The following is a 26,313-nucleotide window of genomic DNA, read 5'->3' as shown; positions in this document are numbered from 1 at the left end:
GCGCCTGGAAGATGGCCCTTAAATCCTATTACTTATACGTACACGACATTCGCGTTCACCTTTTTTCTTTTTGTTATTATTATCATCATCATCGTTTTTTATCCCGATATTTGAAGATTGATTCTTAAATTATATAAACATGTTTAAATTTTTTTGATAAAATTATGAAATAGTTTAACATATAGATAAATAAATAAAAAATGACAGACAAGGAACTCATCTTATATGTTTTATTTTCATAATAATTATATTACAGACTCACCATGTGATAAACGGATGCGAAGTTCTTCTATTACTGATATTTATTTACTTAAATCGTTATTATTACTTTTATTAATATTGAAATATTATTTTAGTTAACACTAATAATAACATTAACAAATAAATATATAATATCAAAATCAAGCTAAATGGGGTGGATAATATGCGCAGAAAGAGAGAGGAAGCATGTGGTTGAGAACTTGTCCGTGTCCGTGAAAATGACATGATAAGAAACGTGTTTCGTCTGCTGCATTGCTCGATGCTGAGGCGGTGTTATTAAATTACATGATTTTGGAAATTTTATGTTAAGTAAACAGGAAAAATGCTAACAATGTATATGCACATGCAACATGGGATCTAATAATGAGCTCTTTCTCGTAATAAGACACTACGCGATGCTTTAAGAGAAGAGTGGGAGTTTATTTTTTTAAGAGAAAATAGAAGAAAAAAATATGTTTAATAAATTGTATATTTTTTAAGGTAAAATAAATAAAACAATACAAAATATCTTAATATATAGAGAGAAATAAGTAGTAAAAAATGCTTACCTTTGCACATGACTTTGTTAAGATTAATGACGTTGTTATCTGTGTTTATATGCTTACTTGTCATGCAACCATTTGAGTTTTTTTTTTTTTTTGGTATTTTTTGTTTTAATTATTTTTTTTATATTACCGATGCATATCAGACAAGTGCTCTAAGTATAAGTGTTTTTGTTTTTCTAGTAATTAATGTAGTATAACAAATAAGAATACAGTAACAAGTATTCCTAGTATTAGGTATTTCTTATGGTAGTATTAGTGGTTCTTTATTGAAGAATGACTTCAAAAGAAGGTGTTTATGAAAGAAACATTCAAATGTTCAAGTTAGAGATAATTTGATTAAGGTAAACATATAGGTGGGAAAATATGTGTACATGTATTAAAAAACATGTATGGTGAGATATAATGCGTCTAACAAAACTATCATTTGTTATAAATGTCAAAACATAATTAAACGTGTGTGGCAATTAAATCATTTTAGTTTAGGCTGAGGTAAACTTTAATTGTGTTTGAAATTTATCCATAATTGGTATGTAATTGTGTAGGACCACAATCACAATACTTGGACTATTTCTTCTATAGTGGATTGTGATTAGTGAAGACAATTTTACTAGTGTAATTGTGATCTTATATTTAACTTTTGATTAATTATTACTTTTCTCCATTTAAAAATAATATAAAAAGACTACTATATTATTAAGTTTTGTTTTGTTATATTCATGTCAACTTTAGTGAGAATATTAAATGGGATTGAATAAAATTTAATATGTTTTTATTGGTTCATTTCATTCTAATATATCTTTATCGTTGAAAATAAAGACATATTTTTGTAATACACAATATTTTTTCCCTAAGACAAATGATTGCTTTAGCACTTATTTCATTTTTTAAAATTTAAAAATTGATTTGATTTTTTCCTTTCCCTTTTCACCGATTAATTTGATCAAAAATCGTTTTCTAACTTTTAATTGTGTTAAATATCAGTTATTTATACTCTCCTTTTTCTTTTTACTTTTGGGATCTATCTTTTTTTTTTTCATTTTAAATATGAATGATTCAATTTTTTTACTTATTTATTTGAATTATAAATGGATGTGTTTTTCTAATTTTTTATAAATTTAGAAGAATTATGTATAAGTTTTTAAAATTAATTCTCTAAAAATGATGTAATTAATTAAAAAGTTATTATATGTAAAACTTACGTAAAGCCATATTAGTAAGAGGAAAAAAGTAGTTAATTTAAAAAAAAATAAAAGCTAAAATACAAAAAAAAAATTTAATCTATTTAAAATTTCTCATGTAGTGTGCAAAATACTTACTAAATTTTAGCATCGACAACTAATATCATTTTATTTTATTTTTACAATTATTTACCATTAAATCAAACATAATTTTAATAGAAACAAGTTAGCTCGTGTTTATTTTAGTTATTTTTCTAAGAAATAAAATTTTCAGAGATCTATGTAAAAAAACAATTTATCCTAATATAATTAAATTCAAAATATTTATTTTAAGCTGTTCAAATATTTAACGAGGTGAAAGATATTGACAATAAGGTATAATTTGATTTAAATTATCTAAAACCTTCATTACTAGCTTAATTCTAGAGCTTTGACAAGAATATTATAAAATGAAGTTAAAATGATGATACTCAGACAACAAAAAGAGAAGTTAAATTTGTTTTTAGGGGGCTATGAAGTTGGCTTTGGATAAAAATTATCCATTTTTTGTGGGCTTTCTTTTTCACAAATTTTCACTCACCGGGAGAGACCACTATACCGTTAGTTTCCTGTTCACGTGAGACGCACGTGATCACATTCCGTATTTGAATTTGGACCCGAGCGCCTTTTTCTCCAATTCAGTTTAATACAAACCCAACACGTCCGGATTCAAAATCTCGTTGTTCAAATATCCAAACGAAACGTAAACCCCTCTCGTTGTTCTGTTTCTGTTCCGTTCCGTTCCCTCTCCAACGACGCAGAGAAGAGAATCCATTTCTTCTCTTCATTCTCTCTTTCTCTATCTTCCCTCTCACACTGTTCCTCACTGCGTTCATCTCACAGGTAAGCTCACACACCCAATCCTCTTCCTCTTGATTTCGCCAGCTTCGACGCCTCACGTTTTTCGCATTCATCACGATGTTGATTTTCGCGCTTAAATTGAATTCCAGGGTTTTCTAGTCAGGTTGAATTAGGCAGAAATGGAGAACGCAGATTCAACGCAATGCGTGCGAGTCGCTGTGAATATCCGCCCCTTGATTATGTCCGAGCTTCTTCTTGGCTGCACAGATTGCATTTCCGTTGTTCCCGGTGAACCTCAGGTGCTGAATTGTTTCTTAATTTTGCATTTGATGCGTGTAAATATGGTTTATTTGGCAAATTTGATGTTTAGGCTTTCGTGTATGTTGGAATTATAAAATCTGTGAAACTGATGTTGGTGTGTTCGGTAGGTGCAAATAGGATCGCATTCTTTCACCTACGATTACGTATATGGTAGTACGGGGCCACCTTCCTCTTCAATATACGATGGATGTGTAGCACCGCTTATTGATGCACTATTCCATGGCTATAATGCCACGGTTCTTGCATATGGTCAGGTATAATTTTCGTATGCTGTTGGTTATGTATCGCGCGTGATTGTGAAAATAAAATTTGGGAAACTTGTGCATTGTTATCGGTTTGCATTTGCAGTTTTATAGAATTATAGTTGTGATTGAGTTTTTTACCCCTCATTTTGTTAGACGGGCTCTGGGAAAACATATACTATGGGCACCAATTATAATGGAGAGGAAAGTAGTGGTGGAATTATACCCAGGGTATTGGAAACGATATTCGACAGAGTTAAGGATACGAAGGATTCCACGGAATTCTTGATTAGAGTGTCATTTATTGAGGTAAACAATGGTGTTGTTTGTTGATGGATTTCTGTGTAATTGTCAGTTTAGATCAAACTTTTAAAACTTCTGGTCAAAATCGACAGATATTCAAGGAAGAGGTTTTTGATTTGCTTGATCCCAATTCATCTAGAGGGGAAGCAGCATCTACAGCTAAGGTTGCTGCTGTGCCCACCAGAGTTCCCATACAAATCAGGGAAACAGTGAATGGAGGAATAACACTAGCTGGGGTGACAGAGGCCGAAGTTAAGACAAAAGAAGAAATGGCATCATATCTCTCAAGCGGTTCAATGTCACGTGCCACTGGGAGTACAAATATGAATAGTCAATCAAGGTAAAATGGCATAAAAATGTATCCGAATTTTTTTGCTTTGCCTTGCCACTGTTTTTTCATAGGCTGGTATGATGTTTACTCTAAAAATAACAGTAATAGTAGCAGTAATACATATGAAATTCACCTTGATGGAAAATTAATTTATTGTATGTTAGCTGTAATATACGATTTGTATGTTTTGTGTAGTCGTTCTCATGCTATATTCACAATCACGATGGATCAAAAGAAAGGCGATGATATCTTATGTGCCAAACTTCATTTAGTGGATCTAGCTGGTTCTGAAAGAGTGAAACGAACTGGTGCAGATGGCCTGCGATTAAAGGAAGGTATTTATCATTGTTAATGATACAATACAATCAACTTATAGGGTTAGACTTAGGAATAGCTATTATACAAAAATAATGTTTATGTTAGAATTGTTAAAATATAAAATTTGAGGTAAGAAAGTCCTTTCTTCTAGCTGAGTTCATTTGTTAAATGCATGTATGTTGTCTGTTATTTGATAATCAACTATTGTCTTTCATGGATTAGGAATTCATATCAACAAGGGTTTATTAGCTCTTGGAAATGTAATAAGTGCACTGGGAGATGAAAAAAAGCGAAAAGAAGGTGGTCATGTGCCATATCGGGATAGCAAATTAACACGCCTACTACAGGTTTGTGCAATACATGTTTAAGCAAAAAGAGTAGTATACTAAAACTCAGTACCTATGTCATGCACATTGTATCATTTCTATAAATGATTCTTTGAATTCTTTATACAATGTGAAATAATGTAAGAAAATAACAGCGGGCATAAAAATAGAAGTTATATATGAATGTTTACTTATGAGATAGGTTTTGTTTTTAGTGATTAGTCGAACATATATATGCCATGGATTTAAATTATCTTTTCATGACATGGAATTGGATAATGAATATGTAGGATTCTCTTGGAGGAAACAGCAAAACAGTGATGATAGGTACATGCCCAATGCGTGATGAGAGTTTTGATATTTCTATATTTTCTTCAGTCAAATGTATTATCTAACCTGTTGTGAATGTTATAGCATGTGTTAGTCCTGCGGACACAAACGCTGAGGAGACATTGAACACTTTAAAGTATGCAAACCGTGCTCGCAACATTCAGAACAAGGCAACTGTGCGTGCTTTGTATTACTCTCTTTATCCCTTATTCTTTTTAGTCTAGGCAAGGCCGTTTGTTTTTGATAATTTTGAATTTTATTGTTTCAGATTAATCGAGATCCAGTGGCAGCTCAAATGCAGACAATGCGAAATCAGATTGAGCAATTGCAAGCTGAGCTTCTATTTTATAAAGGCGATGCTAGCGGACCATTTGAGGAGCTTCAGATTCTTAAACACAAAATATCCTTACTCGAGGCAAGTAATGCAGAGCTACGGCAGGAGCTTAAAAGTCGCCAAGTAACTTCAGAAAGTTTAGCACAGTGTGCTCTCGATGCTCAGGTCTTCTTTTTTATCCTTTCTCCCTTATCAGTTTACTATATTCAATGTTGTGAGTTCCTTACAGTATTTCTGGAGTGTTGTTTTTTTACACTTCAACTGCTGGTCTCACTGATGGTATTGGAATTATTTTTAGGTTGAAAAGGACCAACTGATTTTAAAAATAGAATCAATTCGAAATGGGAAATCATGGGATGAGGTTGACTCAGATTCAAATCAGGTTTGAATGTGATAACATCTTTGTTAATGTGTGGTTGCAGTTTTCAGAAGTAGATCCATCACTGAAACATGGTCTGAACTTATTTTTAGGATTATGACCTACTGAAATCTTATGTGTCAAAGATCCAAGGCCTGGAAGGAGAATTGCTACGTTTGAAAACTTCAAATGCCACAAATTCAAGACATTTTGTTGATTGTGCTGATTCCGATGATGATGGATATGGATCAAAACATGCTTTGTTTGCACGTGGTAATGGGTTTTCATCTGATTGTGATGCAAAAGCTGTTGACATATCAGGTAGTGCATTTGAATTTTGTTATATTGAAGTATTGTGGGTGCATCTATTATTGAGTGTGGACGTGGCTGTCTGGCTGATGCTAAAAATATTGTTGACTACTTTTGTTTTGGTTGAAACAAGTCCATCCGTCAATCTTTTTTGTGATTATATAATGAATTCTGAAAGATACTGCTGCAACATTTGGACTTCTCAATTCTGATGTGTTTTTCTTTTTCTATCTTTGCACATTGACATTTTGGCAACATTGATTTTTTTTACATTTGTACCTTGTTTACAGATGAAATGGAAGATGATGCGAAGGAGCTTGAACACTCATCTCTTCAAGAAAAGTTGGATAAAGAGCTCAAAGAATTGGATATGAAACTTGAACAAAAGGAGGTAAACTATGCTTTATTTAGTTGTAAACTCATTTAGATGTTGACCAGTTTTTTTCCCTAGTTTTTTATTTTTTTTGGCCAGTACTTTCATCTAATTATGACAATTCATAAAATTATATCAATAACCAAGCCTTTTCCCACTAGGTTGATGGGCTAATATCTTTATAAGGTTATGCTTTCAAATTCCCAAGGGTGGCTGAAATCTATTATAGTACCTGTTTAGTACAGGGATATGGTTATTTTTTTCACACGTTTTTTGTTTTTCTATTTCTTTTCTGGTTGAAGGCTGAAATGAAGCTGTACAATAATGCTGATACTTCAGTTCTTAGGCATCATTATGAAAAGAAACTTCTTGAGATGGAACAGGAGAAGAAAATTTTGCAGGTAAATAATCGTCTAGTGCTATGATATCTAGGTTTCCTTACATTTTAGAAGTTAGTTCGATAACCCCTTCCATTTATTATTGGTAGAAAGAAATTGAGGAGCTCAAATACAATCTCGCAAATATTTCATCCACCTCTGATGACGGTGCTCAAAAGTTGAAGCAGGATTATCTTCAAAAGTTGAATGCTCTTGAAGCACAGGTGATTTGCTTTTCTGAATGTGTTAACCCTGAATACCCACTCGAGGCCATATACTGATTATTTGATTTCAGGTCTTTGAACTGAAGAAGAAACAAGATGCTCAAGCTCAACTCATGAAACAAAAACAAAAGAGTGATGAGGCTGCCAAACGACTTCAGGATGAGATCCAGCGAATCAAAGCTCAAAAGGTGCAATGATCTTGTGAGACTTTGTATTTTCAGTTACTAGTAGAAAGCTTATTTTATCCTGCTGGGCACTTCTCATAGTTTATTTTCTTTAGGTTCATCTTCAAAATAAGATTAAGCAGGAATCTGAACAATTTAGGGTATGGAAAGCTAAACGCGAAAAAGAAGTTCTCCAGGTAAATGTAGATGTCCCACTCAATTTCTTTAGCAACAGTGTCATTCTTACTTTGTTATTCCATTCTATAGTCGTATATAGATGGTAATCTTTTCCCAACTTCTGGGAGTCTTTTTTCCATTCGATACTGCTCTTGTCTAGTCTTATCTCTTACCCGTTTAGAGAGGGAATCAGTGGAATAACTCATTTAGACTTTTGTCTTTATCGCAAGCACAGCAACATCTCTCATCAACACTTTCAATAAAAACGTTATTTATGAAATTCTAATTCATGTTTTGATTACTAATCAGCTTAAGAAAGAAGGGAGAAGGAATGAATATGAGATGCATAAACTTTTAGCGTTGAATCAGCGACAGAAGATGGTGAGTTCATGTCCAAATCGCTTGCTGTTGTGGTCTTGTTTCGATGCTCTTTATCCCACTATTTACGCGTTCACCATAGGTACTGCAAAGGAAGACAGAAGAAGCTGCCTTGGCCACAAAAAGGCTGAAAGAACTTCTGGAATCTCGAAGAGCTTCATCTCGTGAAACTATGGGTTAGATGCTTTAATGTGTCATGTAGTTCTTTTTCCTATTTTGTCAGCTTACTAATAACTAGAATTTATTGTTTTATACACAGGTGTTGGAGGTGGGAATGGTCCTGGAATTCAGGTACAGGTAACTTTATGATGAGTTTTTGCAATTTGTATATAAGGATTATTTTTTATTAAATGGTCCTGGACAATGCTGCATATATATTAAAAGTTGTGCATACCTCTCCACGTCTTTGTCTCTTTCAAAGGCTTTGATGAAGGCAATTGAGCATGAACTTGAAGTCACCGTCCGAGTGCACGAAGTACGTTCAGAATATGATCGTCAAATGGAAGTGTATGTTCCCCTTTCCACTTTAAGATCGTTCTAAAATCAGTAGTGGCGTGTTTGATTAAATTTGTGAGCAGAAGTTTGGATTTTAAAGCAATATGTTGATGGCTAATAAGCTGGAAACCCGTGCCTTTCATAGCTATAAAAATCTGGAAATTGATGTTATTTTATTTCTAAATAGGAGCAAAATATGGATTAGCCAAACCAAGCCATTCTACATAGCCGTTACTTCAGCATTGTAATTTTTTTTTTTGGTTGTATGCCAAAGTTTTATTTTATTTTTATCTTTCTATACAAGTCAAGCATAAAACATTAGAAAACTTGGATTGATTATTAACAAATTTTCTTGGCATTCAGTATTTAAGAGTATGTACCGGTGCATGTTATTAACGAACACTGGTTTTGAAGGATTAATTTTCATAAGAGTAGTATGCCTATCCATATCCACAGAGGTGTCAGTTTTAAGTGTTCAAATCACACTGAGGTGTTGGCTCAAGTGTGAGAGCTGATAATTTTTTTTAACTGAACATGTGATAAAGAGTGTGTGACACTTGTGAAACAAGTACCGAGAAGGTGTTTGGTATTGAGAATGGGTTCGACACTGTGTCGCTTTAAATAGGAGAGGTGTTTGTGCTTTATAGTTAAAAATTTCTTTGTTAAGCACTACTAAACGTTACATAAATTTTTTTTTTTTAGATTTATTGCAGTTTTAGTTATTTTAATTTGGGTTGAATGTATGTTGGTTTCTCAAGTTTTTTTTTTAAGTAAATAATGAGGCCTTTCTAGTTTTAAATTAAGTAAATTTATTTTTTTTTATTATCTTTTGTCTAAAATTTTCAAATTCTTATTTTTATCCAAATATTCGAGAGTTTATAGTTTATAATAAATTTTAGATGTGAAATAATATCAAAAGTCTGTAAAATATTGTGTAAATTTGAATGATATTCTAGGAAGTAAAATTGGGATTTGAGTAGAAGAGAATTTGAGATTTATTAGATGAAATTTACTATTTTAGTTAATGAGTTTTGAGTAAAAAGGGGTTTAAATCAGTTGAACCTTTTCAATTGGTGAAAATTTGAGTAAATTTTGAGAAACTAATATCAGATGCCTAAAAAACAACAGCAAGACAGACTTGCTTAATCTTGAAAATAAACTTGACAAACTAAAATCACACACATTCTAAACTAAAGGGGATTAGAGTGAAATTATACCTTTTTTAATTAAATTTTCTTCACTAATTCATTTATGTGCTACTTTTCACTTCAGAAGGGCTAAAATGGCTGAAGAGATGACCAGGTTAAAGGAAGAAGCACAAATGATGAAGCAAAATAACAGAAGGTGAAATGCCTTGCAATTACCTATTTATCCTTCAAGAATCGTACAATTTTGCGTGGGTTTTTAGGCAATCTGTTTGACAAACTCTCTGACTTTTTTGTTGCTAATGTAGTGATTGTCCCACATCAATGTCTCCTGGTGCAAGAAATTCTAGGATTTTTGCCCTTGAAAATATGCTTTCGACTTCGTCCACGACACTAGTGTCTATGGCATCCCATTTGTCAGAGGCAGAAGAGCAGGAACGGGTTTTCAGTGGTAAAGGACGTTGGAGCCAAGTCCGATCCCTTGCTGATGCCAAGAATTTGATGAATTGTTTGTTCAATATTGCATCTTCATCCAGGTATTAGCTTATCTGTATTTTATGTTTTGGTCAATGATTATATACCTTACAAATATGACTTACATTTTCCTGCGGCTTTTCTTTATCATAGGTGTTTACTACGAGATAAAGAAGTGATTTGCAGAGAGAAGGACACGGAAATTAGAGATCTCAAAGAAAAAGTAGTAAGGCTAAGCTACTCACTTCGACAGTTGGAAACGATAAAATCTGAACTTACTCAGAAGTTGAAATTGCAGGTTTGTGTGTTTAACTGTATATTACCTTTCAAAGGGCTTGTCAATATTCTTCCCTTCATGTTTTAGCAGCACTTTGTATAATTTAAGTATCTGTCCTAATTTAGCTGTTTGATTCCCATGTATTTAATATTTTCCGTTTATAATATTTTTCCGATATCATTTGAACTGTATGGCAGAGTGCAGCTTTGAAAAGATACTCAGAAGACGCGGGGGATTCAGAATATTCTGAATTGAATTTTAGAGGTCACGAGTATGAATTACGCAAGCCGGTAGGTTTTTCATATGACACGCTAGCCTCATATAACAACGCCGGCAAAGGATTTTCTATCTCATAATTAAAATCATATTTATTTTTTAGCACTTCAGTTAATGGGTAATAATAGTTTATCATTTAATTTGCTCCAAATTTATTTTAACTTCAGGAATACCGCCGGTCTTTCCTACAATTGGAGGACATGGATATATCTGAGACGGAATCGGATGATCATGATTTGGAGGAGACAACAGATGATGAGTGGGAAGCATCAGGAAAATTAAGGGTTAGGAAAAGGAAATCTAGAAGCAGACGTTCAGGCACGAAAAATGATCAGTTAAATATCAATAATGCAGATGATCGCAAAGAAAATTCAAAAGATGGGCATGTCGATGAATCTGGGGAAACTGCATCAGATGTTTGCTGCTCTTGTAGCAAAATCTCATCATGCAAGACAACAAAATGCAAGTGCAAAGCTACGGGCAGCAGTTGTGGGAGTTCTTGCGGCTGCCTAGCAACCAAGTGTGGCAACAGAGCATCAGAGGAGCCAACACAATCGGGAATGGTTCAAAGGACCGGAAATAATTCAAGTATTGAAGAAACAGACAAACACCGCCTTCTTGCTACTCAAGGTGCAGAGTTACTTCAGGGAGCATTGGTTGATAGGCTTGCCGAGACAAACAGTGACCAAGAACCCAGAAAACCTCTCTCTGACATAGGAAATACACAGGTGCGTGTCGGTCATTCTTTTAAAAGTCGAGTGCCTTTCTTTCTTGATTATTCTTTAAAGTCAGATCTTATTTTCTTGATTTAGGAAAAACTGTCTCCTAGGTTGAATTCGCGTTTAAAAATCCGTAAATTCACGTTTATTTTAATATTATCTTTATTTACATATTTTTTTAACAAGAATCAAACACTCCACTTCAAATTCTTTTTAAGATCGGTGGCTTTTGAGTCATGTTCTCTATTTTTCATGTTATTTGTTTTTTAAAATTGTATGGTAATCCTCTTTTTCGTTTCGTGCTTTCTAATTACTAAAATATTTTTCTTTATTTTTAATCTTTTGTATCAGTTAAGCAGTCCATGAATGGCCTGATTGTGTAAGCGTGCTAACTTCGTTTCATACAATCAATAAATCTTTTGGTCTCACAAAAATTGCATAGTAATTCGTATAAATTGAATTGTTTTATTATCGAAGTCCCCATTAAAATTAATTATCAGTTTATTATTATTTTAGCTGTTAACTCTTTTATAATGTGGATGGTTTTTGTACTCTTATTTTTTGTCTTAATTTCAATTATTATCTTACTCAAAAATTATTTGAGTTTAATTTAGTGTTTTATTCTACATCATCAATCGATTAAGATATATTGTAGGTGAAATTTTTATATTAATTATTACAAAAATTAACAATTTTTTGTTAATATGATAATTTATAATTAAACAATAGAGTTAAAAAAAAAATTTAACACTATTAATATATTTAAATTAAAAATTATTAATATTTATAAAACCTTTAAAAAATATAGCTAATTATTTTCTATATGTGTTAGCTTACACCATTTATCAGAAATGTTAAAAAGTTCTCTCAATTTTGTTATGAATTTTTACATTTATTTTTGTATTTGTTTATTAATGCTTTTGCTTTAAATAGTTACTGATATTATTAATCCAAATATCCTTATTAATTATAGACTTAGTAATTTAATAATTATTATGTATTCTTGTTTTAAAATAGTTATCACTTGTGTTATAATTTAATTAAAAATATCTTAATTTTAAAAGTTTAAAAATAATTTTTTTTTTAGTTTTACTCTTTTCTATTTTCATTTAATAGAAAAATATCATTAATTTAACAAAAGTATTATTAAATGAATTTATATTTTTATAACTTCAAAAACTAGTACTGTTTTATTATTTTTGTACCTGAACAACTATTTTGGATTTGCTGTCACTAATTTTGCTTTTATTAATACAGTTTTTTAATGTGTGGAAAAATCTGTAAAAAAAAATGAATAAATAATAATAAATTTAATAGCATATTAAATTTTATAATCTTAAATATCGTTAACATATACTTAAAAAAAACAGTTATTTTTTCCCGTTCTGAATTATGTCTAATGCTTTCTTATCTGTTGCGCTCCCGTTAAGTATTACCCCTATTGCAGGAGAAATCAAATGCAAAGAACGGTAATCAGAGAAAGAAATCGCGAAAGTCAACCATAATTCTTGTTTCGAATCCGCCACCTTCTTCGCATCCAGAGAATTCTGAAGTCCACAACATAAACACCAAGAAAGAAAATAACATTAGTGAAACAAATGTTGCTGTGAGTAAACCACGACATAGAAGGTCCTCATCTAGGCCGGAAAATGCTGCCTCTGCACCCAGGGCAGAGGGTAATTTCGTAGAACCAGATATACCTTCGAAAATACCAAAGGCTGGTCGAAGGGCAGGCTCATCCAATGGTGGGGTGCCATTGTGGGACAGGAATGCTGGTAAATCAGATGAATCTATTAGTAAAGAACTCGAAGGTTTTGGAACGAGGAGTCCGCTAAGACAGAAAAGAACACTAGATGAAAAAGAGAACAACAGACGCTAATCAGATACTCATTTCTTACCCTTTTGTTGATGTTTATACCCAAGAAGGTCAAAGCTTCAAGACAAATGCCCAGTACCTTGTATTCTTAAGGTGATTTTGTTGAAGAAAGAGGATTTCAGAGGTGTACAGTGTGACTATAAATTTTTTCATCAAATTGATTTTCGTTTTTCTGGCTTCAGCAGGTCGAATAGATTGAAATTCGTCGGGCTTGATTTTCTTGGTTCTTATGCTTTGTTTATTTAAAGCAGCCTGTACTCAAATAGGTCTCAGATGAAAGCCAAAAGTGGCTTTACCTCTTCGTGGTGATCGAAACTAGGTCAAAACTTCTTGTGTTGACGTAAAAATCATTTCTGCTGAATAGTTACATTTTATTATTGTAAAACAATAGAATTTTTTTTGTTACCTTCATTTTCTTGGCGTAGTGAGCTTGTTGCTTTTTATTGCGAGAAGGAATATCATTCAAAATTTGTATGCCATTTAATGGGATTTAGATTTATAATTTCACTTTATTATCTATTTAGTGCGCGCAATAAGGTGCAATATGTTTATCTTTCTTTTTTTTTCATACAGAGCATCTTCTCGCTGAAAAGTAAAGGATTTTTTAGATAATGACAAAAAAAGGATATTTTAGATACAGTTAAACACTAAATTTAAAACTCTTCTTCAAGTGTTTATATTATCTGAATTTTTATCGTTATATAGATGGATATGGATTAAAAAAACCGTTTCAATAAAAATGATAATTAATCTATTTTTACATCGCTATATAATATTTTTATTTTTTAGAGAAATATAATTTTAATCTTTAAGAAATATGATTTGATCATTTAAAAGTATTTTGTTTAGATTGTATAAGTAATGTAATTTTGTCTAAATTTAAAAGATTTGTTTATTTTTATGTAAAGGCAAAATGAAAAGGAGCAAAATAAAGATATAACGGTGAAATAATGTGATATTTGAATGGAAATGAAAAAAAAGGTGAAAATAATGGATTTTTTTTTTGTTTATATGTTTCAATAAGTTAAAATGTGAATAAAAAATGTAAAAAAAATATGTTGACACCATTTTATCCACAGTAGAATAAATGAATTACTTTGTAAATAACATATTTTTGCTAGAGTTTTCACCTACTACTTTGTACTGAGGTTTCCATCAATCAATGTGTTTGACTCTTTTTTCCAAGGCATCCAACCTATGAGAACAATTCCATCATAGAAACAAACATTTCTTTTTTACAAAGATAAATTTTTTTAAAAAAATTGAGATGTTTTTCATTGCTATTTCATAGCAAGAAGGATGATTAGTTTTAACTTGTATGAAGCAAATAGTAATCCATTCCATTCTATTTCACGCAAATCAAATGAAACAAACAAAATATAATTCTCTCCTAACAAGTTTAATACTTCTAATTTAGATAGCTTATCGATATTTGATATTACTTATTCATTCAAACTTACAATTAAACAATATGATCGTCTATTTCTTCTGCTACTGTTTAATCATAGTATGATAATACATTAATAATGTATTTCTATATCATAAAATTAATTAATCTTATGATAATTTAAAGAATCAAACACTAAATAATTTATTAATTAAAGATAGTTCCAAAAAAATTATCAATAAGACTAATATTTAATTTTATATTAATTTTTATTATTTATTACAAATAAAATTCATTTTATCAACATGTATACGGTGAAAGAAAAATTAAAAATTATTGTAAGATGAAAATTTACCTTTGCACACACTTTTTTTTTTAGTTAATTAGAAGAAACGCCATAATATGAATGTAAAGAAAATTTTCATTTTGTTAAATTGCATAACAGCGACCATATTCAATTTAAATATAAATCTTAATGAAATTCAATGTGAAAATCAAAATGTATTTAGTATATTCAAAAAAACCATTTTACCTTTTTTTGGATTTTTAAAATATGTTATAATAAAACACGGTATTTGTTTTTAGAGAAATAATAATGTATTTAATAAATTAATTTAAAAAATAATTTAAATTTTTCGTAATTTTTTAAAAATATATTTTACTTAAACAAGATATTTTTGTGTTTAGATAATTAAAGAATACAACAAATACAAACAGTAAAGATTCGGACAAAGAAAATTTGAATCAGCCAGGTTTCCCTCCACAAGGCTTCAATTACGTTGCTTACGTGGCACATCACGATTGGTTATTAGGTTGGCCTGGTTAACGCAGTAACGTTAAATAGTTGCAGCGAAGCGATAGAGCACTTCGATCATTTCGATCCTATAGACCTTTTCGCTTTCGATTTTTTTTTCTGTGGGAATTACTGCAATTTCAAAAGAGGAAAATGAAGAAGACGAATCGCCGATCGAAGCAATCGAGCCCCATCGATGCCTCAGCTTCCGACCCAAACGAAAAGCAAGTTTACGAGGAGAGAATTCGCGAGCTCGAGCGAGAAAATAAAGCTTATCAGGTATTTGATTTTAGTTTCCTCATTTGTTTTTACTCTTTGCTCATAAACTTGGTAGTTATAGGATCCAATTATTCGTATGTTTATTTATGAGATGTTGATCGAGCTTAAAATCAGTGTTGTAGTTGTTTTTATAATGCGTTCGTATCAAGATAGGTTTATTCTTCAATTAGATACCGAAGGGTTTGGAATTTTGAAATGGAGGCCTACGTTGTGAGGGATTCGAGAACGGAAAGCATACCCCTAATACCAAAATGTTATGAATTTGATAGTCTCATTTTCCCAATGAGTTTTAACAGTTTTTGTGTGGATTGAATCCGTTTTTTCGTATCGATTGTAATACTTCAGACTATCAAAATCGTAGGAGAGAAAGTTGTTACTTACTTCGGGTACGGTGTAATTTGCAGATAGAGATTGCTGAATTAAGGCAAAAACATGGGAATCATTCTTCGGCTTCCAACAATGGAGTTGAAAAGCTCAAAGAGGAGTATCTCCAGAAACTCAACTTACTTGAAGAACAGGTAAATATTACTTTGCAGCATTAGTAGGGTGCAATTGTTCAAAGGTAGACCATGATTTGTTTCATTACCATGCTGTTGCAGGTTACTGAATTGAAGAAAAAATTGGGTACTCAATCCCAATTTTCAACCCAAAGGAAAAGAGTCGATGAATCAACTAGGCAGTTGCAATTTGAGATTCAGAGTTTGAAGGCTCAGAAGGTGACATTTCTTATGTGGATGGACTCTTTTAAGTGCTTTAGTTCTTATCCGTCCCTCTTTTGCTTTGGGTATCAACATTTGTCTTTACACGTATAGGTTCAACTGCAATGTAAGATCAAGTTAGAGTCTGTGCAATTCAGATTATGCAAGGCCTTACTTGAAAAAGAAGTTCTTCAGGTATCTACCCGGCTACATTCTCTTACGTCTAAGATTTTGGATGATTTATGATTTCATCTATATTAAATATATTTTTTATGTGGAAGACTGATGAGGGAAATATATATTAAGTTAACATAGAAGTTGCTTTTTACAGATTCAGCTGTTTCATTTAAACTGTTTCTTTTCCGGTTTGCATTTTTGTCTTATGGAATATTTGTTCATGCATCATCAGCTTAAGAAAGAGGGAAGGAGGAATGAAATCAAGACCCAAAGTTTGCTGGCTTCGAATGAGAGGCTTAAAATGGTCGGTTCACTGTATCTTCCTCAAAGCTTATTTATGCCCTTTTATCTCTCTTGGTTGTTGCTATCTGCTTGTTTTTTTCTTACAACATGGACACTTTTCTCTCCATTTCCTTTCATCAGGTATTACAGCGGAAAACAGAGGAAGCTTCTGCTGCTACTAAACGTCTAGGAGACATGATAGCAGCTCGAAAAGCTATATCACATAGATCAGCAGGTTAGAAGACCCAAAGTCATGTTTCATTTGAATCTTCATTTATTTGATTTATGTTAGCCTCACTAACTTGCCTTTTTTTTTTTTTTTTTGCTGGTTCGCATGTAGGTGCTAGAAATAGAAACGGTCAACTAATTCAGGTAATTTTAAATCAATCGAAAATTACTGATTACTTGTAGATTAAACGTTTTAGATTTGGTGTCATTTGAATTTGACGGGCATTTAATTATTTTTCCTGAAACTTATTCGTGGGCCGGTTTCTAAGACATTTGACTGAGTGATAGATGGTTTATAAGTTCTGCTGAATAATGACTTTTTTCCTCCTACTTATTTCCCTACAAATTTGGCTGACTCTCGCTCATAGATCCTTTACTATGATGTCTTTATTTGATGTCCTTCCATTTTGTAGTGTAGATTTGATGGTCTAAACTTGTAGTGTTTATGATCTAGTGAAGAAAGTTATATTTTGGTCGTTTAAATTTAATCAGAGGTTGCTTCCGTTGAAAATTTGTTTATTGGATGGATTTTATTACTGTTTGGTAGCCGTGGTATAATTTATATATGTTGGCCCATCTTTTTAAAACATCACTCGCTGGTGGCAGGATGCTGAGCATGAACTTGAAGTCACAAGTCAGTTACACAAGTTATGTTCCCAATATGAATCCAAAATGGAAAAGTAAGTCTGATGTCACTCCCATATCGTCTTCCTTGGCTTATGCTTATGGCGCTTCTTTGTGGTCATAGCCTTAAAAAAAACTCTGTTGTTCATTTCATATTTCTTAACTTTCCTCAATCCTCACTTGTAATACGTCTTCGGATTTAGCAAGGATGAAATGTATTTCTAATCTGTCCAAAATGATTACTAATACTGTTTGAAAGCTTGGTATGTATTTATATGTATGTTTCTTCTAATGAGGAAAAGTATCTTTTACCATAATTGATGTTAGGGTAGGAATGTTTACTTTGAGACACTAACAACAGAACAGTTATTTAACTGTTTGAAGGCTAGCATAAGTGCGTCAGATTTTATTAAATCGAGATATGTTCTTATGACACTGATGTTAGCGCATATTTCAAGAACATTGAGTTTTATATGCCCTCAGCAAGTCCGTTGGAGGTTCTGTTTTTCTAACCTTCCATTTAATCACATGGCTCCATATTCCTCTAATGTTTACTTCGAGATACAAGTTTCTTGTCATTTGAGTTTTTATCCAATTGAGAATTTGAAATAGAAGTTGATTGAAGTGGGGAAGTAACATAAAAACCAATTAAGGGATCAAGATTGTATTCATTCCGTTCACTTTTTTCAATATGTCAGCTTGCTTGCAAGAGTATTCGTTAGTATGACTTTTGTGAAATGCCATAATAAGGGATGCTATTCTAACAAATTGGAATGGCAGGATGGCTGAAGAAATTGTGCAGCTGAAGGAAGAAATTGAGATGCATAGGCAGGGAAAATTAGGGTGAAAACTGTTACTTGCTTTCCTTTTGCAATGTTGAATACTTGAATTCTACCAGTTTGCAGTACTATATAGTCCACTTTCTAATTTAACATTGTGTTTCAATTCTCTTCCTACATTGTTACTTCAAGGTCTCAGGTACAGGAGGAAGACTGTGACGGCCTGAAGAAGGATTTTGATATCCAAGATTTAAAGGAACAAATAAACAGCCTTGGTTGTCTATTCGGAGAATTACAATCGCGGAAGGAGAAGGTTGATTTCAAGGATAAGAAACAGGTTTGGGCCGTTGACATCGAATTAGAACTGTATTAGAACTGACATTGTTCAAAATAAATATTACGTTGTTAATTTCTTAAACTGTGGCATCTTCTGATCAGGGGGACCTGGGTCACTCTCCTCTTCTCTCCGAAGAGAGTGACGACAAGATAAAGATGGTTACACCCGAAGTGAGCAGTGTTAGTGAAAATAATACTAAGAAGGTGAGAACAGCTGAAGGGCTTTGCTGCTCGTGTAGTAAGAAGTCCCTGTGCAAGACTACCAAATGCATATGCCGATCCTCTGGTGGGAGCTGCGGAGCATCGTGCGGCTGCACACGTTTTAAGTGCACAAATAGGGAACCAAACCAATTGGCAGAAAATGAATCACTAAAATCAGATAATACAGAATGCTCTACGGACGCTTCAGCTGCAGACAAAGATGGAAATACAATCGCATCTGAATGTGCTAAACTACTCCAGAGTGCGCTTGTTCAGAAACCTGCTAGTTGCAGAGACAACCCGGGGCCCATAAAGAAGCCGTTATGTGACATTCAGAACTCACTGGTATTCTAAATCCCAAAGCGAGACCTTTCTCAGATTTTCCTACTTTGTATTTTAACCCTGGAATGCACTACTAAATTTTGGTATGTGCTGCAGTTTTCCAACTAGCTTACTAATCCACAGCAAAATCTTATTGCAGGGTAATTTGGATGATCAAAGGCTAGGCAAGAAGAAGAAAGTGCAGAAACCAGTAATTCGGCTTGTTACCACGGATCCGATGTCTTCGTCGCCAGAACATAGCAGCAGTACCGAGACATATAAAATTGAAACTCAGGGAAATAATCCGATGAGGTTGGACAGGGTGACAAAACCAGCTATAGAGAGCCATTCTAGCCAGCCAAATGAATTGGCGACATCCATTAGTGACGCAGCTGGTTTTCGTCTCTTAAGAAACTCAACACGACTGGCCAAATCTTTTGTCGGGAAGGAGGACCGTTTCATTTAAAAAGACTTCAATGTGAAGTGCTTTTTTCTGGGGGAGATACTATAAGAGCAACCAGCATTCTTTTGTTCTTGTGTCGAAAATTCATGCCAGAGCTGAATTGTCGAGTGTGATTACTTAGTTGATTTGTATCTCTTTAATACGATGTGTTTTCGTAAGAGAAGCCATAACGGTAAATTTAATAGACTGAGTTACCTTTTTCTTATAATTCAAATACAGGGATTTGCTTTCTTTTGCTTGCAACGGCGATTGTAATAATCAATAAATCAATAACCTTTTGACATCAGTGCGGGAAGTAACTAATTTTAATTTACTTACTAATTATTCTTTGTTTTTCTTAATTAACTTGTATTCATGTTTTTCGATATATAATTTTGTAATCTTTTAATGTTGTATATTTGTTATATAATCTTTAATTTGTCAAATTATGTTCTGACTTCTATTTTTTAAGCAACAGCTCAATTAATGTGCATAATCCAATTTGTAATGTTTTAACACGTTTTTTTAGGTTATAAATATTTTTCAATAGAAGTAATTTTTTTAAACACCTCTTAAGGCACATGGCGTACTTTTAAAACATAATATAATATATAATGTCTTAATAACATATATGTTAGTGGGATTGCTAAGTATATGTTCCATAAAAAATTGTTAATATCATACTTCTTAAGAAAATTATAAAGTTTCGCTCTTAATTTAATATATCTCACATATAATTTAATAAGTATTTTTATAATTTTTAATAAAATTTAATTAATATTATGTAAGTGTTAAAAAAGTGTATTCCTAACGCTTTTTATATACTAATACTATATAAAGCAAATACATGGTAGATGAATATTTTGAATTTGATAAAATTTTTAAATATATAATTTAAGAAATTATTTTAAAAATATGTACAATTAGTTTAATTTTATAAAAAAATAATTCTTTTAAAAAAAGAGAGAAAGTATACTATGATTTAAGAGAACATAGATTAAAATTAAGTGACTCTTATTCTTACATTAATATACTACAAAATTTGTCATTCATTACCGAGATATGTGAGATAAAAATATTATTATTCAATAAAAAATATGATGTATTTTTTTTAAGGAAAAAAGTCATAAAGAAATACATTGTTAAAAATGATTTCATAATTTTACACATCTTTATTGCTTCATTGGATGCAATGTCCTAATTATTTAAATAATTTATATTTTAAAATTAGGTAATTTTTACAATATCTTATAAATTAAAAATAAATTTATATTTTTTTTACACATAAAATATCACTGTTGTATTAATCGATAGTAAAGTTAGTAGTTTATTAAAAAAAAATATTTAATCTTTAAAATATTAAAAAAATCATAACTATTAAAAAGAGTATACAATATCCTTTCAAATTTATGAGTATCAAACAAAGAAACCACCTTAAAATTATTGTCATTCAAGTTCCATATTACAATCCCTTATAATGTAAAATTGACTTTTTTTACTTCAATAATAACCTAATTACAGTAATTCTCAACCTAAATTATACACACTATTACTCAATTTAAGTAAATTTCTAAAAAAATATTTATAAAAAAAATAGGTTTAATTTGAGTAAAATTTTAGAGACGTTCTTATAAAAAATATTATAAAAAGTAAACAAAATTTCTCTCTTAAATTAGAAATATATAATATTTTTTTATTTTTTAATAAATTTTTTATTTAACTTCTCTAAAATTTAAGATGATAATTTATTTTTAACTTACAAAAGAAATTATATTAATTTTTTTTATAAAGATTTCTTTAAAAATTTACTAAAAATGAACTTTAGTTTAAAAAGTAAATAATTTTTTCATAAATTATAAATTAAAAACAATTATGCTTCTTTATTTTTGAGAAATTCTTTTATTCTCGTTTTGAGAGAAATATAGTTTTTTTATTGTAATCTTTCAACTTTTTTAGTATTTTTATTAATACTTTTTTAATTTATACACTTTATTAACAGTTATAGTTAATGACATGTCAATATAGTTTATCGATGTAGTGGATCCAATTTCTGGTAGATATTAAAATAGTAAAACTCATTAAACAAGTTTGTTTATTAAAATCGAATTTTTTCTAATAATTCATTACTTATTTTAAGTAAAGAGAAATGGCAAACTGCATGAATGAGTTATAGTATAAATTTTGACTAAGTCACATGTCTTGAGTGATTAAATAATAATAATAATAATAATAATAAAAGAATTCAAGGGATTGGCAAAAATCGCGGTTGGTACGGGCTCTTCGTCACCTTATATTTATCTTCATTCATTCTCACTCGTTTTGTTTTTTTTTAAGAAAATCAATTCTTATTTACAAAAAGTTTAAAAGTACCTTTGACTCCATAGAAAAATTTGCATTATTATCTGCATGTTAACCAAAGTGACTTAAACTAAGTATATAATTCAATTAGTTAACACTAGTTTTTTTCAATTAATTTTTCTAAAAATTATTGATAAATCTAATCAAAACATACAATAAATATAAATTTAAGTAAATTATACTCTCTTATTTTAAGAAATGCTTAAATTATACTTTTAAATTTTTTAAAATTATATTTTCCTCTCCTAAGAAATTATACTTCAAAATCATTGAGTGGGAAGAATTCTCTAACAAAGCCCTCCAAAATTTTTGCTCTTCAAAGGATCATACAACATATTAGACACCTAAGATTGTGGCGAAGTATCCTCCTCTTCATGCCTGCCTCATAAGAAGGCATATTCGCCAACATTTGTTTCTCTTTTGCCAAATAATTCGTTAAAGTTAATCACCAAGATCATTAATAAACTACAGCTCTTCACTAACGAGACATTTGTGTGCCTTTGTTTATCTTTGTTCCACCTTGTTGGTTTCATTAATCTTCATCATCAAGGTTTTACCCCGATGGGTTGAATGTGTTTGATTGTGAAACAAGATAAAATGTTGAGAAGGGCAGCAACTAATGCATATTCATGGTGGTGGGCAAGCCACATCAGGACAAAGCAATCCAAATGGCTAGAACAAAGCCTCCAAGGTATGTTCTCTTAGTACACAGGTTGATACCTTTTCCTTAAGCCACCAATCTGGTTGTTTCCTTGATCACTAATTCCACTTAAACACCTCTCTTTTTTTTTGTATGTGATTAGTTTCATCAGGATAGGAGGTTTCAATCCACAGGCAATTATATTACCCACATTTTCATTTTCTCTAGATTTCACAAAATTATTTAGATGGCCGCATCCTTAACCATGATGCAGGATGCATTCCTCTCCATATATAATACAAAACCTTCTTTTTTATATTCACCATTTTCAGAGTAGTTTTGAGGAGAAAAACAAAATGATTTGTAATGTCGAACAAAAGATAACGTATTAGAATGTCCTGAAAATCATATATATACATTGATGGCACGAAGAACAAAAAGCAGAAATATATAGAGGATAATTAGATAATGGCATATTGTAGTTCTACTGTTTCATTTGGTACACAACTACTACCCACTTTTCTTATATTAGCTCAAGTTCATAGATGAATAATCAAACATTAAACTTAGAAGAAAATTCATTGTCAATATAACATGCAAACAAATTTAACAGATATGGAGGAGAATGTGGCTGAAACCCTCAAAATCATTCATGATGATGGGGAGTCATTTTCCCAGAGGGCAGAAATGTACTTCAGGAAGAGGCCAGAGCTGGTAGGTTTTGTGGAAGAAGCCTTTCGAGCATATAGAGCATTAGCAGAGAGATATGACCATTTATCAAAGGAGCTCCAAAGTGCCAACCGCACTATTGCCACTGTCTTCCCAGAACAAGTCCATTATAGAATTGATGAAGATGATGATGATGAAGTAAGTTTCCTTGGAACAAATTCACCATCTCAAGACCCCAACAATCAAACACCAAAACCAGTCATTCCTAAAGTTCCAAGCATCCCAAAGAAGGATTTTAGAAGCAAATCCATGGTTCTTGCCAGGAAGGGACCACTGAGGAGGATTGCTAGCTCAGTAAAATCTACTCCAACAACTCCATCTTCAGGGCTGAGTAAGGCTGAAGCACTAGCAGAAGTAGATAAGCTTCAGAAGGAAATTTTGGCTCTACAGACTGAGAAAGAGTTTTTTAGGAGCTTGTATGAAAATTCCTATAAGAAGTACTGGGAAATTGAAGACCAGATAACAGAAATGCATAAAAGAGTTTGCAGCCTTCAAGATGAGTTTGACATTAGTACAGTCATTGAAGAAAATGATGCACAGGCTTTAATGGCAGCCAAAGCTATAAATTCATGCAAAGTGGCCGTGGCTAAGTTGCAAGAAATACAAGCACAATCATCTGAAGAAGCTAAAGCAGCATACGAAATGGTTAAGGAAGCTCATGAAACGTTTGAAACTCTTAGAGACCAATTTATTTCTAAACATTCAAGTCAACAAGACCAAGGAACAGAACCAAAAGGCTTAGAGGAAGAGATGGCTAGCTTGGAAGAAGAGATGCATGGGAATGATGTGGGGCTGTTGCAAGACATGATTAAGGAAAACCTTGAGGAAGATTCTGGGAACTCCCTCACTATGACAGAAATAGCAGAGAAGATTGATGAGTTTGTAAGTAAGATTGTTACCCTGGAGACTGCGGTCTCCTCTCAGACTGGCTTGGTAAAGAGACTGAGAACAGAAACAGATGAATTTCAAAAAAATATACTAAGCTTAGAAGAGGACAAGGAAAAACTGATAGAAAATTCAGAAGAGACCAAAGAGAAGCTGAAAGAATTGGAAAAGGAGTTGAGGAGAGTTCAAATTATTGATCAAAGTATCAAAAGGCAAATCAGCAGTCTCCAAACACGCTTTAATGACAGTGGTAAACTTGAACGTCTTTCAGGAAAATTGAATAATGTGAAGCTAGATGAGGGGGAGAACTTTCTACTTAATGGAAACAGAAGTGAGCCAGATGGAAAACTAAAAGAGGAGACTGAAAAACCAGGTGATAAATTTCCTACTGATGACTTAGCAATAAAAGAGGAGTCTGACAAACCAGGCGATAATTTGCCTACTGATGACTTAGCAATCACGAATGATGTTGAGACAACAAAGGAGGAGAAGGAAGAATATGCTGCAAATCTCAGTGATATCAGAAATGAAGATGATGAGTCCAATTTGAAGGGAAACATTGATATTAGGACTGAAGGGATTCCAGCGCTAAAGATGCAGGATAACAGTGATTTGTCTGAGGCGAGGAGTAATCTTCACACTGAATCACTTGATCAGGTGACTGGTGAGGAAGAAGATCAACCTAGCAGGAGACAGATGTTTGTGAGTGGATTAGATGACCCAGAAAAGATTTCGTTGGAGGAGAACACATCCATTTCAAAGAACTGTAACGATGAAAAGGTCAAGCTCAATGATGTGGAGAAGAAAAATCTGGATAGTATTTCTGAGTTGACACTTCAGGTAAACAAAAGTCATCTATATATGTGGGCCAGTAAAATTAATAATTAGATAAACATTCAGGGTTATAATGAACTTCATTGAATCATTGTTAACAATTTAAAGCCAAAGTGAAAGAGACTTTTAACAAATTTGATACATGGATGTACTTTAAACAATCATTATATATAATATCTTATCATGTTATATATAATGTAACATCACAATATACGAAAATACTAATCTAGAAGTTGTATAGTAGGCTTTGCATTACCTCTAGTCCTGAAATTGCAGATCTAACCCTGCAGGTTAGGGAATTGAAAGATGTTGTTGCCACTAAGGATAAAGAGATAGACTTATTACAACAGAAACTGACCAGTTCAGAAACGAATTGGGGTGAAAGTCCTTGCACCACTCTCACAGATTATAAATATGCACCACAAGAAGTAATTATTAGTGAAGGAACTAACATGCAGGACACCGAAAATCCATCTTCAAATACAGATGCAAGTGTAGTTAGTACTTCTTATGCTGAGCAACACCAAGTAGTTGTAAACACAACAAATATAGACATGACAAGGACCATATTAGTGAAGGTGAAAGGAAACCAGGTTGATACGAAGCCTTCACTTTCAACCTTGGAAAAGAAATATCGATCAGACATTGATGATTTGCTGGAAGAGAACTTGCAGTTCTGGATGAGATTTAGCACCTCAGTTCATCAGATTCAAAAGTTTCAAAACTCTATACAGGACTTAAAAGCCGAGCTTCGAAAAATAAAGGATACTATGTCCCGAGAGAAATTAAACTCCATAAAATCGGAAATAAAACCAATATTTAGACACCTGAAAGAGATAAGAACCGAGTTATTACTGTGGCTGGAACATAATCAAGTGTTGCAGGAAGAGTTGCAAGGTAGGCATCCATCTTTGTGTACCTTACAAGATGAAATAGCAAGAGCAGCCAATCCAGATTCTGCATCAAGTAAAGCAGAACTAAGTGGGTATCAAGCTGCTAAGTTTCAAGGTGAGGTTCTAAACATGAAACAGGAGAACAACAAGGTCTCTGGTGAACTACAAGTTGGTCTCAATTTTATGAAGGGACTGAAAAATGATATTGAGAAAATGCTAGAAGAACTGAGTCAAGAGATAGGGGTTAACAACAATGGGTATGGCCATGATCAAACGAAACAGTCCTCAAGTCGTTCTAAATTACCCTTGAAGTCTTTTTTGTTTGGAATCAAGTTAAAGAAGCAAAGACAATCTGTTTTCTCATGTGTCAATCCAACATTGCAGAAACAAAACAGTGATCTAACAGCTGCTAATGATGCCCCCATATAGACAGACCAACTTCTATTTTCTATTTAAGTATTTGTGAAACTCTACAT

General features: G+C 32.2%; 3 protein-coding genes across 4 annotated transcripts; all 3 read left to right on the top strand.

Annotated features, from left to right (window-relative positions):
• Positions 1 to 2,542: 2,542 nt before the first annotated feature.
• On the top strand, positions 2,543 to 13,268 carry LOC113864711 (kinesin-like protein KIN-4C). 2 transcript variants are annotated; one of them, XM_027498742.1, is made up of 27 exons: positions 2,543 to 3,123; positions 3,253 to 3,399; positions 3,544 to 3,696; positions 3,783 to 4,030; positions 4,217 to 4,356; positions 4,562 to 4,686; positions 4,956 to 4,992; positions 5,080 to 5,171; positions 5,264 to 5,494; positions 5,628 to 5,711; positions 5,801 to 6,008; positions 6,287 to 6,387; positions 6,672 to 6,770; positions 6,857 to 6,970; positions 7,042 to 7,158; positions 7,251 to 7,331; positions 7,621 to 7,692; positions 7,772 to 7,865; positions 7,949 to 7,980; positions 8,111 to 8,196; positions 9,457 to 9,528; positions 9,638 to 9,865; positions 9,957 to 10,101; positions 10,278 to 10,370; positions 10,524 to 11,084; positions 11,427 to 11,454; positions 12,523 to 12,648. In XM_027498742.1, exons 1-26 carry the CDS (start codon positions 3,004 to 3,006, stop codon positions 11,439 to 11,441), a joined length of 3,495 nt encoding a protein of 1,164 aa, XP_027354543.1. In that variant the 5' UTR covers positions 2,543 to 3,003; the 3' UTR covers positions 11,442 to 11,454; positions 12,523 to 12,648. The 2 variants fall into 2 exon arrangements, with proteins under 2 accessions (XP_027354543.1, XP_027354542.1); XM_027498741.1 differs by lacking the exon at positions 11,427 to 11,454 and having other exon boundaries at positions 12,523 to 13,268.
• A 2,016-nt stretch (positions 13,269 to 15,284) lies between these two features.
• On the top strand, positions 15,285 to 19,522 carry LOC113866170 (kinesin-like protein KIN-4C). Its single transcript, XM_027501054.1, has 12 exons — positions 15,285 to 15,410; positions 15,815 to 15,928; positions 16,010 to 16,126; positions 16,223 to 16,303; positions 16,518 to 16,589; positions 16,709 to 16,802; positions 16,908 to 16,939; positions 17,402 to 17,475; positions 18,200 to 18,256; positions 18,385 to 18,561; positions 18,639 to 19,080; positions 19,217 to 19,522. The coding sequence occupies exons 1-12, from the start codon at positions 15,285 to 15,287 to the stop codon at positions 19,520 to 19,522; spliced, it is 1,692 nt and encodes a 563-aa protein (XP_027356855.1).
• Positions 19,523 to 22,102: 2,580 nt separating this feature from the next.
• Positions 22,103 to 26,266, top strand: LOC113865416 (protein NETWORKED 2A-like). The gene is made up of 4 exons (XM_027499937.1): positions 22,103 to 22,547; positions 23,110 to 24,483; positions 24,538 to 24,950; positions 25,235 to 26,266. Exons 1-4 carry the CDS (start codon positions 22,427 to 22,429, stop codon positions 26,264 to 26,266), a joined length of 2,940 nt encoding a protein of 979 aa, XP_027355738.1. The 5' UTR covers positions 22,103 to 22,426.
• Positions 26,267 to 26,313: the final 47 nt, after the last annotated feature.

This window comes from Abrus precatorius, unplaced genomic scaffold (genome assembly GCF_003935025.1).
Source record: "Abrus precatorius isolate BTA unplaced genomic scaffold, Abrus_2018 Scaffold4, whole genome shotgun sequence".
Taxonomy (NCBI): Eukaryota; Viridiplantae; Streptophyta; class Magnoliopsida; order Fabales; family Fabaceae; genus Abrus; species Abrus precatorius.
Note: the sequence above shows the minus strand (reverse complement) of the source record. Positions and strands in the feature narration are given on the sequence as shown.